At 32.6% G+C, this 18,725-nt stretch overlaps 1 protein-coding gene across 1 annotated transcript in view; it reads left to right on the top strand.

Moving 5' to 3' along the window:
- Positions 1–438: 438 nt before the first annotated feature.
- The window catches only part of LOC124362502 (cell division cycle and apoptosis regulator protein 1-like), a 53,697-nt gene continuing 35,410 nt past the window's right edge, over positions 439–18,725 (top strand). Inside the window, exons 1-6 of the mRNA XM_046817061.1 lie at positions 439–616; positions 8,405–8,463; positions 9,380–9,534; positions 10,740–10,850; positions 12,567–12,778; positions 13,507–13,709. Coding sequence (XP_046673017.1) covers positions 8,412–8,463; positions 9,380–9,534; positions 10,740–10,850; positions 12,567–12,778; positions 13,507–13,709 — 733 coding nt within the window. The 5' untranslated portion in view covers positions 439–616; positions 8,405–8,411. The remainder of the gene's footprint in view (positions 617–8,404; positions 8,464–9,379; positions 9,535–10,739; positions 10,851–12,566; positions 12,779–13,506; positions 13,710–18,725) is intronic.

Consider the following 18,725-nt stretch of genomic DNA (forward strand, 5'->3'; position numbering starts at 1 on the left):
TATTTTAAATGCCAATGTAGAGTTTACCCTGTTGCCACGATTAAGAAAATCTGTTTGATTAAAGTCAAATATATGTCAAAACCTAGTGCCTTCAAATAATATTTGGTTAATTAAAATACGTAACTGTCACGTGATTGCAGTTTATAATGCGCAGTCGCTTTGATAACTTTTAAATTTTGCAGTGTCGCCTGGTGCTGAGTTGCATTGATGGGCGTAGCATATAAACCTTCTGCGTGGTAAAATACATATACATACAAATTTTAATAATGATCGGTAAAATAGTTTCCAATTCCATAAAGGACAAACACACAAACATTCATTTTTATATATATAGATATATAAAAATTAATGTATTATAATATGTAAACCATGAATCAGGCTTTTTCATAAATTTTCCATGTTGTATTGAATTTTATATTGCACCTCTTTGTCAAGTCATCAAAGTCTCTTCTGTCAAAAAACCGAAATAATGAAGTACTCTGGACTTTGGAGTCCGAAAGTTGAGGTTATGTTTGTAGTGAAATTAATTATTAGTCTTCATATTAATTAGGTGTATTGCGTTGCTTATTATACGAAGAGAAGTAATTTGGTTTATTTATCCTTGAATTTATTCACGGTGAGTATATATTGAATACAAACAACTGTGGAAGGCGTTAGAACTATAAATCAAGACAAATTCGGCTATGTCTAGATTTTTAATTCTAACGCCTTTACAAAATTTATCATAGGACAAATCTGTTATTTATGTGAAACACTGTGTTTTGTTTTCTTTATATTATATTTATATTTCTATATTAAAATCATATAGATAAGTTTGGTGGGCATTAAGTCTGTCATAAAATCAGGCCTAGCTTAGGCCTGGATCAAAAATCATTTTTGAGATTACTTTATCTAAAGTAGCATATTTATATTAGGTTAGGTTAGGAATGCAATGATTGGGGTAGGAATTGTTTGTAGACCATATTAACACTTCATAACGTGTAAGAGTATTTAGCGTACATATTGACATGCACAGTCGGATTTCCTCACTTTCAGTGTTTTCTTATTTACTATTAAGAATAAATGTTTGCTTAACAGTAAAATAAATCCCATTGCTTGTGCACTATGGATTATGCTTATTATTGTATATTCATTAAGGAGTGTAAAGTTATTAAATAAAATAAATTAACTTACCATGTCATTCTCTGTTACAATTATAAATGCAATAACATGCGCAGACAAGAAGTCCCTCAGCAATATTTCTCAACATCAAAATCCTCTCCTGCACTTTTGTTCTCTATTTCTAGAATTAAATTCTTAGTATAAGTTTCTTCAGTTTTAATAATGTTAACCTAAAACAATAAGCTATAGGAATCAGTAAAATACTTAAAAGCAATCAAACAGTAACTTTATACCATAACACGCATGGGCGAGGTAACCCCACTGACTGACAACATCGCTGATTGAACATCTGTATGTTGACTCTCTATGTTAACAGTGATTTTGAAGGATAAACATGTCTGACAACTTCTGACACTAATATTGCATGTTCATCGCCATTGTACTTGCAACCATTACTCTCATACCATACAAATAAATTTTACTTTGAATTAAGTTTCAACAATTGTCATTCACTATATTGAAAAAGCTAGCAATGATTAATGTATAATCAGAATGTTTTTTATTTGATAATTTAGGTATTTGTAATGGATAATTTGTTTCCCTTATTCGATTGTGGGGTAATTCTAAGCAATATATGGGTCAACCTCGATTTTTCTCATATTACAATATAATGTTCCAATAGTCAATTAGAAAAGGAAATGACTAGAATTTCTTGCCGGAAAGCAGTTATAGGGAGCAGGCAACTCATATTACAATATAATGTTGCAATAGTCAATTAGAAAAGGAAATGACTAGAATTTCTTGCTGGAAAGCAGTTATAGGGAGCAGGCAACCGCGAGAATTACCTATTAGTGATCAGGGGCACTGACGTGATCTGGGCTTCAAATTTGGAACTACTCGAGTTAATTTTTTTTCTAAAAGAGCAAGCAGCGCGAAGCGCTGCGCAGCGGGCAAGCATCGTGCGTGATCTTCGTATATACTGAATTGATTCAGGCCAAAGGAATGACACAGATTCCTTTACCAGATTTTTACGGAGATTTTGTATTGGGCGGATTATATTGGTTTACTTTGCTTTCCAGCATGTAATTATGTGTTTAAAACTGTTTTACATACATTACCTACATTATATTGTAATATGTAATAACAATTTATCAGAAATTTTTAATAAAAAAAAGGATCACGCACGATGGCTGCCCGCTGCGCAGCGCTTCGCGCTGCTTGCTCTTTTAGAAAATAAATTAACTCGAGTAGTTCCAAATTTGAAGCCCAGATCACGTCAGTGCCCCTGATCACTAATAGGTAACTCTAAGCAATATATGACCGTCTGGCGGTTGCCTGCTCCCTATAACTGCTTTCCGGCAAGAAATTCTACTCATTTCCTTTTCTAATTGACTATTGGAACATTATATTGTAATATGAGAAAAATCGAAGTTGACCCATATATTGCTTAGAATTACCGATTGTGGTGGTGGCTGCTTACTATACTGCAGCCACAGATTGTGAGCACTGGAAACAAAAGTTCTCTATCAAAGAATTCCACTACGGTAAAAAAAAAAAAACTCCAGAATGAGGTTCATTTTCAACTCTTTAAAAATTGTTTATGCCACTAACATACTAGTACTCTTGATTATAAATGTCCCCCATAAAATCTTTCCAACTTTTCAAGAGTTAATTAAAGCTGCAGATTCACCCAGCTTAATTCAAAATTTTAAAAAACTGTTGTTTCAAACTATTTGTGGTTTTATTTTCAAAACATAACAACCTCAAAATTCTTCTTATTTTTTTCTAATAGGTCATGTAGACACTGAATGAGATTAAAACTTGTATTGGGTGTCTGGTAGAGACTAAATTACAAGTTGTGAGAAGAAAAAGGCTGCAGTGTTGCCAGATTGCTCTCAGTGATTCCAGTCTCATTACTATAAGAGATTATAGCTTGGTTGGATGAAGTTTTCAAGAATTTTTTACTTTCCTTACTTTAATTGTTTTCTGTAGTTGTTTACCACATTCCCATTCACTAATTATGTACATAGGCTACACTATGGCTATATAATAATATTGACCTAGGTTTGTCTGATCATAATACTTTACTTGTTCAGCTGCCTAAAGGCAAAAATAAAAATAACTCTTATATCTTAAAAAATGATTATTTCCAATAAAAAACGTTCCCTTATTTGTGGATAGACTATCCTGTTATATGGAATACTTCATTCTTGATAAGTCTGTTGATGAGAGTTATAAAAGATTTTTATCTATAATCAAGCTGTCTCTTGATGAAATTTTTCCTGCCAAGGCTATTTCTTCCAAGCAAAGGAGAAAACCAAAGAAATGGATTACTCAGGGAATCATAAAATCCTCTGAACATAAAAGAAGGCTTCATATTCAGTCAAAGTACTGTACAGATCCTTTATTTCTAAGTTATGTCAAAAAATATAAAAAAGTGTTCAATAAGGTTGTTGTGGAAGCGAAGAAATCTTGTAATAGTTCTTATATAATAGATTCTAAAAACAAAACTAAGGCAGTGTGGAATGTAATTAAAGATAAACTAGGTCTTAATAAAATCAGTAAAAAAGACATTAAATTAAAGATTGATGATAAGGAAGGATGACCCGATATATGTAGCTAAACTTTTCAACAATCAATATACAAATATAGTAGAGATATTAAAAGTTCCAAAAGTTCCTGTCACATTACCCCCTTCACATTATCTTACATGTGAACAAAATGACATTGAGCTGCAAGTTTTTTCACCCACTAACAAAACTGAGGTAAAAAATATCATTTTAAATCTGAGCAACAGTAGTTCAAGTGGATGGGATGAAATCCCTAATAAGATACTTAAATGGTCTGTTGATACAATCTCTGATGTACTAAGTGGACTTATAAATAAGTCCTTATGTGAAGGATTTTTTCCTGACTTATTGAAGTTATTAGAAATTCATCCAATACATAAAAAGGGTTCACGTAGTGAAATAGACAATTATAGATCAATTTCTCTTCTAAGTTTAATTTCAAAAATCTATGAAAAAATTATCCATAGCAGACTTTTTGACTTTTTAGAATCTAATAACAAATTATGTAAAGAGCAGTATGGTTTTAGAAAAAGTTTTAGTACACAAGCAGCTCTGTTCTCTTTCATAAATAGTACCATTGAAGCCTTGGATGAGTCAAGTTACACTGCAGGGGTTTTCTGTGACTTATCTAAGGCTTTTGATTGTGTAAACCATACACTGCTGCTGACAAAGTTAAGAAGAATGGGTGTCAAAGGCACAGCTATTAAATTATTACATTCTTATTTATTTAACCGTATACAGAAGACAGTTATTACTAATAGATCAGGAAAATATTGTTCTAATTGGGCAGATTTAAAACATGGTGTACCCCAAGGGTCAATATTAGGCCCATTGTTATTCATTGTCTATGTCAATGATCTGCCAAATTACCTCCCTAAAGAAGTTTGTAGCCTCTTTTTATATGCAGATGATACAACTGCTCTAATTAGACGAAAAATGTTATGTGACTTAGAACTTGACACCAAAGATGTCATTGACAAACTTCACAAAGTTTTCCTTACTCATGGTCTGTTGTTAAATCGAGACAAGACTAATACATTACGCTTTAAATTAAGAAATGATCATTTTTGTAAAGGGTTTAGTAATAATACACATGTAGTAAAATTTTTAGGCATACATTTAGACACTAAATTAAATTTTTCCGACCATATCAATATGATAAATAAGAAACTTAACTCAACCAGGTATGCTTTGAGTATACTAGTTCGAATAACATCTTTGGAAGTTGGTTTAGCTATATATTATGCCCATGTTTACTCGATGTTGAGTTGTGGAATTACTTTATGGGGTAATTGCTCAGATGTGCAAAAACTATTAGTCAAAAGTCAATTATTAGAACAATAGGTCATTGCAACTCAAGAACAACATGTAAACCATTATTTAAAAAATTTAACATCCTTACTTTGCCATGTATATACATTTTTGAAATGCATAAATTGGTACATAAGAATCCTGATCAATTTGAAAAATAAAAATTTAATCATAGATATCACACAAGAAATTGTAATTTGTTTCAATATCCGGCACATAAACTAAAAAAAAATTGAAACTAGTCCTCTTTATCTAGTACTGAAATTGTACAATAATACTCCACAAGCATATAAAAAAACTTCCTTTATCTACATTAACAAAAAAAATTAAAAGAAGCACTTTTTCAAAAACCATATTATAATGTAAATGAATTCTTTGAAGATAGTTTATGATAAAAACAAATAGTAAAAATATATCCTTAAAAATATGTACAATGGGTTTAGCCTTGGATTTAATCAATGTTTTTTAATGTTTTATAGATCAATGTATCAAAAGTGATTTTTTATAAGTATGAAAGTAATGTTTTAGAATAAGTTTAGTTATGTAGTTTTTAATCATTGACTATGTACCAGTTTTTATTACATTGTGATACCAGAAAACATATTGTACAATAAATATTTGTCTATTGTCACTTTCTAAGCACTTTGCAGTATTTATGGAACACTAATTAGCCTACTTTTGTAAAACAAATATTCGTTTAGCTAAATTGCGTTGTAAAAAGCATTTACTACCTCAGGGATTCACTTCTGGTTTGGTTTATAACTACCCGTAGAACCTGCACTGGATATAACAAAAACCAATGTGTTGCTTAAATATGGATAAAACCAGTTGATGTCCAGGAGTGGCATATCACTAACCAAAATTTTGAGATATTGAAATAAAAAGGGTTAGTGAATTAGTCCAATTTACTGAGAAGGATGACTGGAGTGGATTGGGCTCCTAAGGCTTTTTAACTAATGTTTATTTATTTATTTACATACGGTATACACCATTTTATATTTGATATAGGTATTATGAAAATACAATAGGCTTGATAAAAGCAACTTATATAAATAGTTTACATGCATACATGCTAAAGCAAAGAAAAGCAAAAACAAGTGCCAAATAACATCAAAACATCGTGAATAAAAAGAAAAATTACAATAGCAATATAGTTCATAAACAAGTGCAACATGCAGGTGGATCCGTAAAAAAAACTTAATTAAAGTAGCGTATAAATTATAGAGTTGCTATACTACTAAGAAATACATATACATATAAGCAAATACAATACGAAAGAAAAAATAAAGTTTAGCGTAGCCTATGTTCATTGATATATAAAAACATCTCAAGAAACCATTTCAAATTAGCAAAATATAAAACATGCTACAATACATGCAAATTTTGATGCCATTATAATACATGAACAAAAGTGTTAAGAAAATAGCAAGCAATATATAACATTCACAAGAAACCATTTCTATTTAGCGAAATATAAAATATGCGACAATACATGCAGGGTTTGATGCCATTAAATATAAACAAAAGTGTTAAAAAAACACACAAAAAAGTAGCAAGCAAAATATAACTAACATTCAGTGTCAGAGTTTCACATGTGGCCAGAAAGATATTTCGTGACCTCCCTCTTGAATGATGTGTCGAATGTTGTATTGACTCTCCGCCTCATGACTGCATTATGCGGTTTGATGATCACATAATGCCAGCCTTGCAACTCAGTTGAATTTACAGCATCAGCAGGTGTCCTAAGTGAGCTATATCCAGATGAAAGATATCAAGTCAGAATAGCTGTGTGATCGAAGGAGCTACTGTTGGATGCAGGAGTTAGCCTTGGATTCCCAGTTAGAAATTATTTCGGCCTGATGTACACTCACTGGTCTGTGGTAAAGGCATTGCGAGGGCCAACTTTAAGATAACGTTAGTTGGCTTGGGTAGAAGTTGACGGGATCAATGATTTTCTTACATAAGTGTTCCATACCCAAAACTCTCGTTTTGTATTTTTTGCCTACACTATTAAATTTTTTTTTAACCACTTAATTTAAGTATTGATTTTTGAATCATGACCATATTAATAGCTTTTAAGAGTTAAAAACCATTTATACTACAATAATTATTTATACATTATAAATACCATGTCAAAGGGTTAAAGCCTAGGCATGAGGGAGTTGGCTTATCCTACTTGCTTTGACTGGAAGAGAGGCTGGAACGTAACTAGCCTTCTCTTTTTCCTCGGTGACATGACTAAGATAGTGAATTGTTATCTCCTTAAAAGATCTTTATATATAAATAACACATACACTGGACTTGAATAGATATACACATATAATTTTTTTGTAATAACAAATAAGGTACATTACAAACACAATGTAGGCTATTTGTTTTTTTTAATTTGAAATGAAAATATGGTTGGCCCATATCCTTTGGGATGTTTTTTATGGTGAAGGCATCTGAAAGCTAATTCTCTTATTTCACTTAACCTTTGAAAATAATTTTGGGACATACTTTATAGATTATATTAAACCCCTTATAAAGAACACCATTTACTCATTATTAAAATTAATGTGTAAATGTTATGGAGATTTACGTATAATAACTAAAAGTGACTAACTAAAATACTGATAGATCACAATAGCCTGTAAAGTGTTGGTATTGCCTTACATATATTTTATAAAACATGATAAAAATCTCAATATAATTACTAAATCATATTCTTCAACACGTGGCATTTGCTGTATGATGACAATTATCACAGTAAACAACTTTCTTTGGTACAAAGAGAATTTTGACATTATTTATGACACTGGAATGGTGGACTAAATTTAAACAATATGGCAAGCAATCTTTCATTTCCAATAAGAAATTCTTTTCAGTGACTCACTGTGTTATACACGGCTATAAGTAAAAGACAGACACACCACTAAAATCAACAAATCTTTGTGATTCCAGTGGTATATGAGTAATGTTGGTTGTGTTCATGTACATGATAATTAGTCGATTGCCACTTTTAGAGTTAAGTAGTAAGTAATAATACTAAATAAGTCTACACAGTAACATACTGTATACTGAAGAATAGCTGAGGAAACTGTGCTTTTTATATTTATCAATAGACAACTGAGATAATTTTTTATTGGATATGAACACTATCTGTCTGTATACTTTTTTCAAGACCATCTTCTAAATCTCTGCTAAAATACAATTATGTGACAATTATTTAAAATTTCCTCTTCCTCTGAGGAAGAACGTGTATCTCAGGCTGTATATTCTTGACTGTACATAAATAACTTTTTCTTCCTTGGGTGTAAAGTAAACATGTATTTCTTATTGAGTGGCAATTATTAGCTACTTTGATGTGAAAAAGTAAATTTACTTCAAATTTTATATTGTTATGTTTTATAACTTAAAAACCTTGTTTTTTTCTCTTGTAGGTAATAGATGTCGCAGTTCGGGGGAGGAGATGTTTCAAAACCCCCTTGGTTGAGTCAAGGTATGTTTTGATGTATTTTACGAATATTTTAATGAATTTAAAAAAAAACTTAGACTTAAAACCAAATGAGATAAAAGGACAAATTATTACAAGGAATTTAGTTTTGTCGCTTTTCACTCTGTATTGAAGAAGCATGTCTCAGGAACATCAAGATTTCCTTTTACTGGTGATTTATAACACACTTTAACATCACCAGTAACTGAAAAAAAGATTACGCATTATTCAAATGGGATAGTGCTTACCATTTTGTGTACTGTAAAACTATTTCAAATCCATCAGTATCAGGATGGACTTCATTGGCAGAAGTCGCAAGAATGGAGTAATTCTGAGCGAAATGAACAGTTTTAACATCAACTGCAACCAGAACATTATTTTATATCACTTTTTGATGCCAGTGAAAATATGAGTAACAAAAACCTTGTTGTTAAGAGAACCTGGTTGGTTTTCAAGATTTATAATTTTATTTAATGCTGCAATACTCAATTTAAAGTGAATACATGTAAATTAATTACATACTTGGATTCTGGAGCATGAAACAAAGTCATGGTTTCTGCTCTATTCATATAAATTTCAAAAGAATACTGAGCCGTGATCAACGATTGATGTGATAAAAACAGTGTGAATGAAAATTCGAGAAATGTGGTAAGAAGTCAGATATAAAAACTTATTTACTTTACACAACTTTGTCAATCAATGTTAATAGTAATTCAGTAGGCTACTACATAAGATCACAGATAGTAGTAAATTATTGAGATTTCTAATAATAAATATATAATTACGTATTTCAAGTCCAATATTTCATGCAATGTTTTGTTTATTAAACACATATATCAAATTTATTTGAATTTGTTAATGTTCTTTTCTTAATTTATGGAAAAATGGTATAACTGTTATTACGAATATTTTCCGCGTGCAGGGCAGATGGTGACGGGGCAGTTAACTACTGTGACTCAACAGAGTCAGGTACAACCACAAATGATAACCCAAATGGGTCCCCCCGCAACCATGACGATGCTACAGTACCAGCCAGCGCAGGTGTACCAACAGACCCAGATGACCCAGTTACAGCAGGTAAATTGTCACTTTATTTTTCTCAATTTTTTGTAATACCAGTAACATAAATGGAAAATAAAAGAACGGGAAAAGAAAACATAATAGGAAGTGCAGACTCTGGTACCTGCAATACTGATTCTTTTTAATTCATCTGACTCCCATGTGGGACAGGTACCAACTCCCGCATAACTCCTTAAGCTATGGTGGTCATTTGTTTCAACCTAGAAAATTTCACATAACCACTTCTTAAAACCCTAATGATGATTTCTTAAACAGTGTAAATATGGAGCCACGAAGGTCAGACAGTGGTGTTAACTTAGGAGCTAATAGTCCTCTTACTGGTCCTGAACCAACATGTGGGATTTCCTATAACTTGGCACGGAGATCAATTGCCAAGTGGGTGTTTAATAAACGGTTCAGGAAACACTGTGCAGGAAATGTGGCAAGGCTAATGAAACAGCTGAGCATGTCATATTTAAATATCTGGCATTAGAATCTGGCTCAAGATCCCTAGGATTTTCTCAGGCATACTGAAAAGAGCTTAAAACAAGCAAGCATTGGTCAGAAGATCTTATGGTTTTGTAAAAGCCTGGAATTTGACCTAGTTTACATCTGGAAGAGGGTACGCAATAAGCCGGATGGCTGAGAGGCAATTACCAGGCCCAGGAAACCTGGCCTTCTGTGATAAAAAAAACATGTTTCACCATTCTTTTACTACATCACAGAGTCCCTTACTACCCTCAAGAGCTACATATGAATAGTAATCTGTCTTAGAGTAGGTCCTTAGGATATGTACACACTGCATACAAGCTGGTAGCTTAGCCTGGTGTGGTATGGTTTAAAAAATGTCACTCCCTCTTTTCAAAGGGGGTAGAAGGGGTTTACTTTAAATTTTCAAGTTGTAACCCTCTACAGTGCCATCCGACATACAAGTTTTAATGGTTAAAGATCCAATTTATCATCTTGAAGTTTAATCCCCATTATGTCCAAAGAGCCATTTACAAGTACTAACAGCTTTTGTTGTTTTTGATACAATATTCTATATACGAGGTTTCCATGTTAGCCTACTACATAGAATAACTTCTAGACTCTTGGCTACATTATAGTATATTATTCTAGTAGTATCCTCCAAAATAGTTTGATCTTTGGATTAAACAAGGATAAACCTGAATTAAAGTGTCATAATAAAACAGTTTATATTTGAACAAGTTTTGATTTTTCAGCCTGGATTAGCAATGCAGACCATAGGAGTAGTGGGAACCAACCAGATCACTCCTGCTACGGGACTAACAACCTCATTGCAACAATCTACAACAATGGTGCAACAACCTCAAGTAATTAACTGGCTTTAACTATGGATATTATTGCATGATATTGATATTATTAAGTTAAAATATTATCATTAATTACATGATACTAACTACAAGACTAGTATGGTTTTGAGGATGTAATAATTAGTGTCCGTATAGCACTGAATATTGTTGATTTTTTTAGTTTCAGACCTTGGCCAAAACCAATTATAATTTTTTTAATTAAAGGTTTTTGTATAAAAATTTTACAAGATAATTTACGTAAATCTGCATATCGAATTAGATATATGCCTTTTGTAATAAAAAAATAACATGAGTAGATACAAAGTTTAAGAAAACAACTTTAGGTTTGAACTTAATTAAATAAACTTTTAACACACACTCTACTACATTGAAATACAAATCATAAAACAAAAGTTTATACTTGGCTCCAAAATATTTTATGTTAATACTTTGAAAAGCAATGTATTGATGTAACATTTTCCAAAGAATTACAAACATTCAATTAAATGTGATGTACACAAGTTTAAAAGTAAACTTTATTGTATATTTTCTGTTAATTGCTATTAGTTTAATGATTCAAAACCTTTAAAATTGGAAAATATTTTTTATCTTTTATAAAAATTTAAAAGGGAACAATATTTATAATTGTGTTGTATAGATTTCAAGAAAACTTTTCAGAAATCAGTGCTGGCGCTAACATGAGGAACAAGCTCAAAATAAAATGACTTTTGACAATTTCAGATGATTTCTCAATTTATAATTCTCTACATCTTATAATTTTATAACTAAAGCTGTATACATTATTGCACAATAAAACAACAGATACAAAGCTTTTATCTGCAAGTAACCATCAGTACGTAGCAGAACTTAGCAAACACATTAAATAGAATGATGTCCCTCAGAGTGAATCAATATTGAGAGTGTACAGTATTCCAAGACAGTTCACAGTTTGTTTAGAGGAAATATTTTGACGTTAAGCAGTGGTTCAGCATTGTAAGTTATTAGAAAATAAGAGACGCTTATTATTAATATGTGCACATTACCACTGAACACATGGTAATAATATTCAAGGTGTAAGGAATAGATGTAAAGGAGGCAGAGCAGCAGCTCATCCATGCTATTGTTAACATCACGTTCTACTAGACCTCTTGTGAATTAAATTCTCTGAGTCACCTGTTGATAAGAAATTGTGTAAAAAATAGCCAAATATAATTTGTGTTGGACTTAATTTCTATTAACAACAGTAAATAGAAGGATTTTAAAAAGTATACAACTAAAGAAACTTAAAACATAATTTTAAAATATGTCTTATGTATAAAAAACTTTTCACATTCTTCCTACAAACTGTCATGGAAAAAATGTTTCTCTCTTATCACTTGAGGGGTTATAATAAATTATTTATTTATTTATTCCTAACAAATTACTCCTTTTCACAATAGTTTATCATTAAAAATGAAACAATCTCAGATGGTAGTATTACCTACAATTACTTAAAATTTAAATAATAAATTAAAACAACAATAACAATTTAGGCAAACTGGTGGTCATAGCAAGCTAACAGAACTAGTATATTAGAATATTGAACAAAAGAAAAAAATAGAAAATATTCAATAATACAGAAAATAATATAAAAGAAATTCTATAAATATTTTGACCTTAATTTAATTTGGTATAATCGGTTAATGCATTTACACTTTCTAGCCTTGTTTCTCTTGGATAATGGAAATCATATTTCAGATATACCAACAGATGGGAACGGTGAGCTACCCAACTCGCACAATGCTTTCCGCTCCGTTCACTTCACAGGCAACCGTTGGCAGTGGAACCATAACCAACTCCTCAGCAGTTCCTGGCACTGGTACACCCAAACAGCGAGTCTTCACTGGCACTGTCACTAAAGTCCAGGACAACTTTGGGTTTGTGGATGAGGAGGTCTTCTTCCAAACCAGGTACAGACAACACTTTCAGACTGGGTGACAGGGTTTAAGAAGGAAAACCCCTTATTGTGCAAATATATCAAAAAATTTCAAACCTTGTTGGAACAGAAAGTATAGACCTTGTAGCATATTATTTTCTTTTATTACATCCTTTTGTGTATAATTTTAACTGGCCAGAGAACTTAGGAAACAGAACTTGCATTTTATCTTAACAAATGCTATAAGCCGTCTCTTTCATTGTTACTAAATCTTTTGCTTACTAAATAATTATTTGAGGTACTAATTACATTTTACTGTTGACTCCTAATAACTCTTAAGATATTGCCATATTCCTTCTGAGCTATTGGTCTATTTGAGTTTGAATCTTTATATAAAGGGTGACTTCCAAATCACTATAATGGAGAACCTGCACTCAATTATTTGTAGTGTGTTACCATTTTGGTAAATAGGAACATACATTTTCTCCTTTTACTATTTTGTTACATAGATACAGTGTATTATAATGTAAGGCTCATTTCAGTTTACCTACATAAGGTCTTCACATTCTAATAATTGCCAATGAAATGTTTAAGAAAATATAGTAGTGTATTGAAGTTAACTATCATCATGACAAAAGACTACTTTTAAATTTTTTTTTTTTTTTACAGTTTTTATTGGTGGTTTTAATGAAATATTACAAATAATAAATAATTAATTTCATATCAGATATAAAAATGTATATATTTTTTATTGTGTAACAGTTGCTGCCAGGGAGCAGTTCCTCAGGTTGGTGACAAAGTGTTGGTGGATGCCTCCTACAACGCTAATATGCCGTTTAAGTGGAATGCTACAAGAGTTCAGATTCTGCAGATGGAGAACAACCTGAAGCCTCTGCCCCCCGGCACTGGTAGAGGCCGCCGTTTCAGCAACAACCCTCAAAGTAGTTTCGTTGATGTCCCTGATAGTGAGTAATCAATGTAACTGAAGATACTGGCTGAAACTAATATCAGAGACCAATAATAGAAGTAGGCTGAGGATCCGACTCGTGAAGTGTGCTGACTCGTGTCAGCCAATTTGTAGTATTGTTGACAGCTAACCCTAGATTGCACTGTACTGTGCCATCCCCTTTACTCCACACTTCTTCATACCTTGCTGCCATACTTCCCGCACACCATTTGCTCTTCCTGTTAGACTGAGTAACAGCTAATTTTATTTTATTTTTTGAGGGAAAGAAATTAAGTATCTGCATTTATTTCTGAAAGAACCTTTGCACCTCCCTTACTTAATTTTTTGACCCTCATAAACTAAAGTTTTTACAGAAATCTTTTTTATAGTGCCCTTTGGGCTCAGGATATAAGCTCTTAGGAATTTTCCGCTGGTTTTACAAATTAATAGGACAGTTTACCCATATGTGTTCCGGTGATAATTCTGTCTCTCCATAGAACCCTCCTTAGACCGATATCCAGATTAGATGTTTTCTAACAGGGCTATGTCCTGTTAACATCCCAAGTACTGTTTGTATATCCTCCTATATTCATTATATAGTCTTAACCATACTTTTGCTTATGGATATATGAACATTTTTGATTGCTTATGTCCTCTTTACTCAACCATTTACCACAGCTTTACTGTATGAGAAGGCTACTTCACAACCAAGTAGCCACAGCCTGAAAGCCTTTTGTTAGGGCCAGAGCCGGTCTTGGCAAGAGCATCAGCTGTTTCATTCCCAGGCATACCTTTATGGCCCGACACCCAGCCAAGAGCAACTTTATTCCTCTTTGCCAGCTCCATTAGTGCATTTCCATACTGCCTTGGATTCAAAAGAGCTGGCATCCAGTGTCTTTAATGCTGCATGATTGTCTGAAAGTGTTAAATATTTTGCATCTTTAAGCTTATTTGTGTGAGCTCTCTGGCACATCTTTCAAACCCCATGACTTCTGCTTCAAAGACCGTGGCATGTTTCCTTAAGGAAAATGCCATTTTGGCTCCTGGTACATATACTCCAAACTCTGCCCCAGAGTCATCAGTGTAAATCTTCAGAACACCTTTAGTAGGGTAGGCATCCTTTATGTTCCATTTATCTCTATTTTGTATGAAACAAAATATGGTTTTTAGAGGAGTATTTTTTACCATTCACTTCGGCACATAAGTTATCATTTCAGTCTCAGGAAATTTCTCTATTATTGCCATATGTCGTTCTGAAGAGTTAGGCTTAATCACCTTCTCGAAAGCTTCATAGAACTTAATGCAGCTGTCTTCTTCATCTCCTGACCCGGCAGTGACATACATAGATACAAGACAAGAGCTCGGGAGCTCTACAAATACAAAAAAATTTAAACCCAATTAAAACACTACCTCGTGTCTTCTACTTTTTGCTCAGAAGGCGAGTTCATTGGGATTGATATTCTCGGCAATGTTGCAATCCTGAGAATTGATCCCACGAACTTTATTTGTTTGTATCTGTATGAATTTGTGCCTGCATACAGCTATATGGAAAGTTGAGAAAATGGATTTAGTTTTTAAGATATATACTGTAAAAAGTTACTTTTATTGTGATATATTACTTTTATTGACTATTGCAATACAATGTAATATATATTGTCAATGGAATAAATACATTTTATTCTATTTGATGTTGCCTACACAGTATAGTAAGATTCAAGATCTTTATTGGTCTTTAAACACATTCATTAGTGCAATAGACTTCATCAAGTTACTAAATATTCTAAACTAAAACTAAAACAAACAATTCAGATTCTACCTACTCAATCCAGCCTACCAGTAAATATATAGATCTATATAATTAATAACAACAATAACCAAACAACCAACAGATCTATATAAATTAACAATAATAAATAACTATTAACACATTTAATATGGATAAAATTTTAAAACTCAACAATATTAAAACTGAATAAATAAATACATTGAGAGACAACATTTAAAAAATTATTGTTGTGGTATCACAATTTAAGGGTTCATCAACACAATACAATATATTAACTTTCAACCAGGATTTCAAAACTGTTTTAAATTTGACTAAAGATACAGATCTAGCATTTAATTGTAACTTATTAAACAATTTAATTTTCATAAAAAGATGACTGCATTTTGTTTTGGTTAATTTAACTGGTAAGAGTTGTAACAAATGTTTTGTTCTAGTAGGATAATCATGAATATCCTGCCTTGTTATAAATGTTTCAAGTTGTTCCTTTACACTTATAAGACAGTAGAATATATACATATTAGGAATAGTCATTATTTTTAATTCCTTAAAAGTTTGAACACAAGTCTCTCTTTTTGAAACATTTTTCATAACATGTAATGCATTTTTTTGCCATTTCAATACTCTTACTTCACTACTACTATCCCCCCATAGAGTTATACCATAACTTAAGTGTGAATGGAAAAATGCATAATAGGAGGCTAGAAGCATATCCATAGTTATACAATGTCTCAATTTACTCAAGAGATAGGCCACTCTAGATAATTTTTTACACAATTGATCTATGTGATGTTCCCAACTTAATTTGCTATCAAGGTATACCCCTAATAGTTTTACAGGTTTACTAACTTCGTAATTCCTATTTAAAATAAACAGTATTTTGTCAGTCTTTTGATCATTTACTACTAAGTAGTTTGTCTCAAACCATTCCATAGCCGATTTTACTGCATAGTTTTCTTTCATAATAAGATTCTCATAATTTTCACTGAAATTCAAGAGTGTGGTGTCATCTGCATATAATACTGAGGAGCATGGTACACTAAACGAGAAATCATTAACAGCAACAACAAACAAAAAAGGGCCCAGAACAGAACCTTGTGGGACTCCAATTTCAATAGGTTTTTGTTCGGATCTATCTTTATTTTGCACAACTATCTGCTTTCTATTTTTTAGATAGGACATCATTAATTGCAGTTCTTTGCCTCTAATACCATATCTATAAAGTTTGGATAGTAATAACTCATGATCTATGCAGTCAAATGCTTTGGTCAAGTCGATTAATGTTGCAGATGATAACACCCTTCTTTCAACATTCGCTAAAATTGTACGTACAATATTTTAAACTGCTTTTATTGTACTTCGGTTTTGTATGAACCCAAACTGTTCTTTACAAAATAGATTATTATTAACAAAAAATTAATTTAGTTGCCATTTTATACATGTCTCAAATATTTTACTAAAAATTGGTACTAACGAAATTGGCCTGTAGCTAGATGGGCTAAATTTGTTTCCTTTTTTTGTACACAGGGGTTACTTTAGTAACCTTAAGGGCATGAGGGAATACAATAGACAATAGACAAGTTTCTTTATTGACATATTCTTAAAGAATAGTAATAGAGTCACATATTATTACAAAAAGTTAGCTTATGATGAAACAAAGTCAAGGTTTTTGTAGTCTCCATTCTCCATTGCAGGCATTCAGGAACTCATCCAGTGTATAAAAAGGTTGATTTACTAGGAGGTTATGCAGTCTTCCTTGTAGGGCATTCCTCTTCAATCCTTTCATTGTATCTGGTAGAGCATTCCACAATTTCCGGCCGATGTAGGATAGTTTTTCTTCAAAGATTGCTGTGCGATGTGGGGACAGAACGTAGTTAGTTGCATGACGAGTATTGTACGAGTGGAAGTCTTTCCCTGTTTGAAGACTCAGACTATGAGCATGTAAAATAACTTCTTGAATGTACAGAGCAGTGATAGTCTTTATGCCAAGGGCTTGGAAGGCTTGCCTGCAGCTTTGTTGAGGTTCAAGGTCAGCGAGGATTCTGATGGCTTTTTTCTGTAGGATGAGCACCCTGTTGAGGTTCCCAGCAGAGGACCCACCCCATACAACGAGCCCATACCTCATGTGCGTTTCTACTAGTGAATAGTAAGCTGTTTTTGCTGTTTCTAAATTTCCAGTCCATTTTATGCGCCGCACAGCATACCTGTGCTGATTTTTTTGCACATGCCATCCACATGCTCTGTCCAGTTTAGACTTCCATCCAGGATGACTCCTAGAAATTGAACGTAGTTTTCAATTTCTACGTCAGGTATTTTTGGAATGTAGTCTTTTCTTTTACTAAAATTCATCTGTATTATTTTTGATGGGTTTACAGCCAAGTCATTTTTTCTGCAGTATGTCAGTGCTTTGTGCAGGGAGTTGCAGGCAGTTGTATGCACTCCTTCTGCTGTAGCATCACTGATTAGGAGTGTTGTGTCGTCACCATACATAACACAGGTGGTGTTGTGGTCTTGGATGTATGCTGGGAAGTCATTGACAAATAAAACAAAGATGACTGTGCCTAGAACTGATCCTTGTCGCACTCCGCTTGTAACTGGTTGTGGGTTTGATTGAAAGGTGTTTTTAAGGCCATGTGTAGTGCTCTGTACTTCAACTACATGTGTTCGCCCTGAGAGATAACTTATAAACCAACTGTTAGCTATACCAGTAATGCCTAGAGATTTAAGTTTTTTTGATATGAGATCATGTCCTAGACAGTCAAATGCTTTGCTGTAGTCAAGAAGCAGAGCAGAGATGTATTGTTCTTTATCTATTTGGTCAATGATGTATTCAATTAGGTTGATGATAGCTGATGTGGTTGATTTACCTTTCAGAAATCCATGTTGACAACTAGTGACTATGTTTAACTGCTCCAGGTGGGTCATAAGTCTATTGAGAACTACTTTTTCAATTATTTTAGAAAAGGTTGAAACAAGTGAAATAGAACGGTAATTTTTTATTTCAGTCGTTGATCCTTTTTTATGTTTTGGATACACTTTTGATTGTTTTAATGCAGCAGGAAACTGACCAAGGCTGAAAGATGCGTTTATTATGCTGACCAAAGGTGGTATTAGCTCTTCAGCACAATGCTTTACAATTTTTGATGAGTATTCATCCATTCCACTTGACGGTTTAGATTTAAGGGAATTGATGACCGCTCTTACTTCTCTGTCACTTGTCGGGCTTAAGTTGAAAACAGTTTGGCAGTAGTC

This window comes from Homalodisca vitripennis, chromosome 5 (assembly GCF_021130785.1).
Source record: "Homalodisca vitripennis isolate AUS2020 chromosome 5, UT_GWSS_2.1, whole genome shotgun sequence".
Taxonomy (NCBI): domain Eukaryota; kingdom Metazoa; phylum Arthropoda; class Insecta; order Hemiptera; family Cicadellidae; genus Homalodisca; species Homalodisca vitripennis.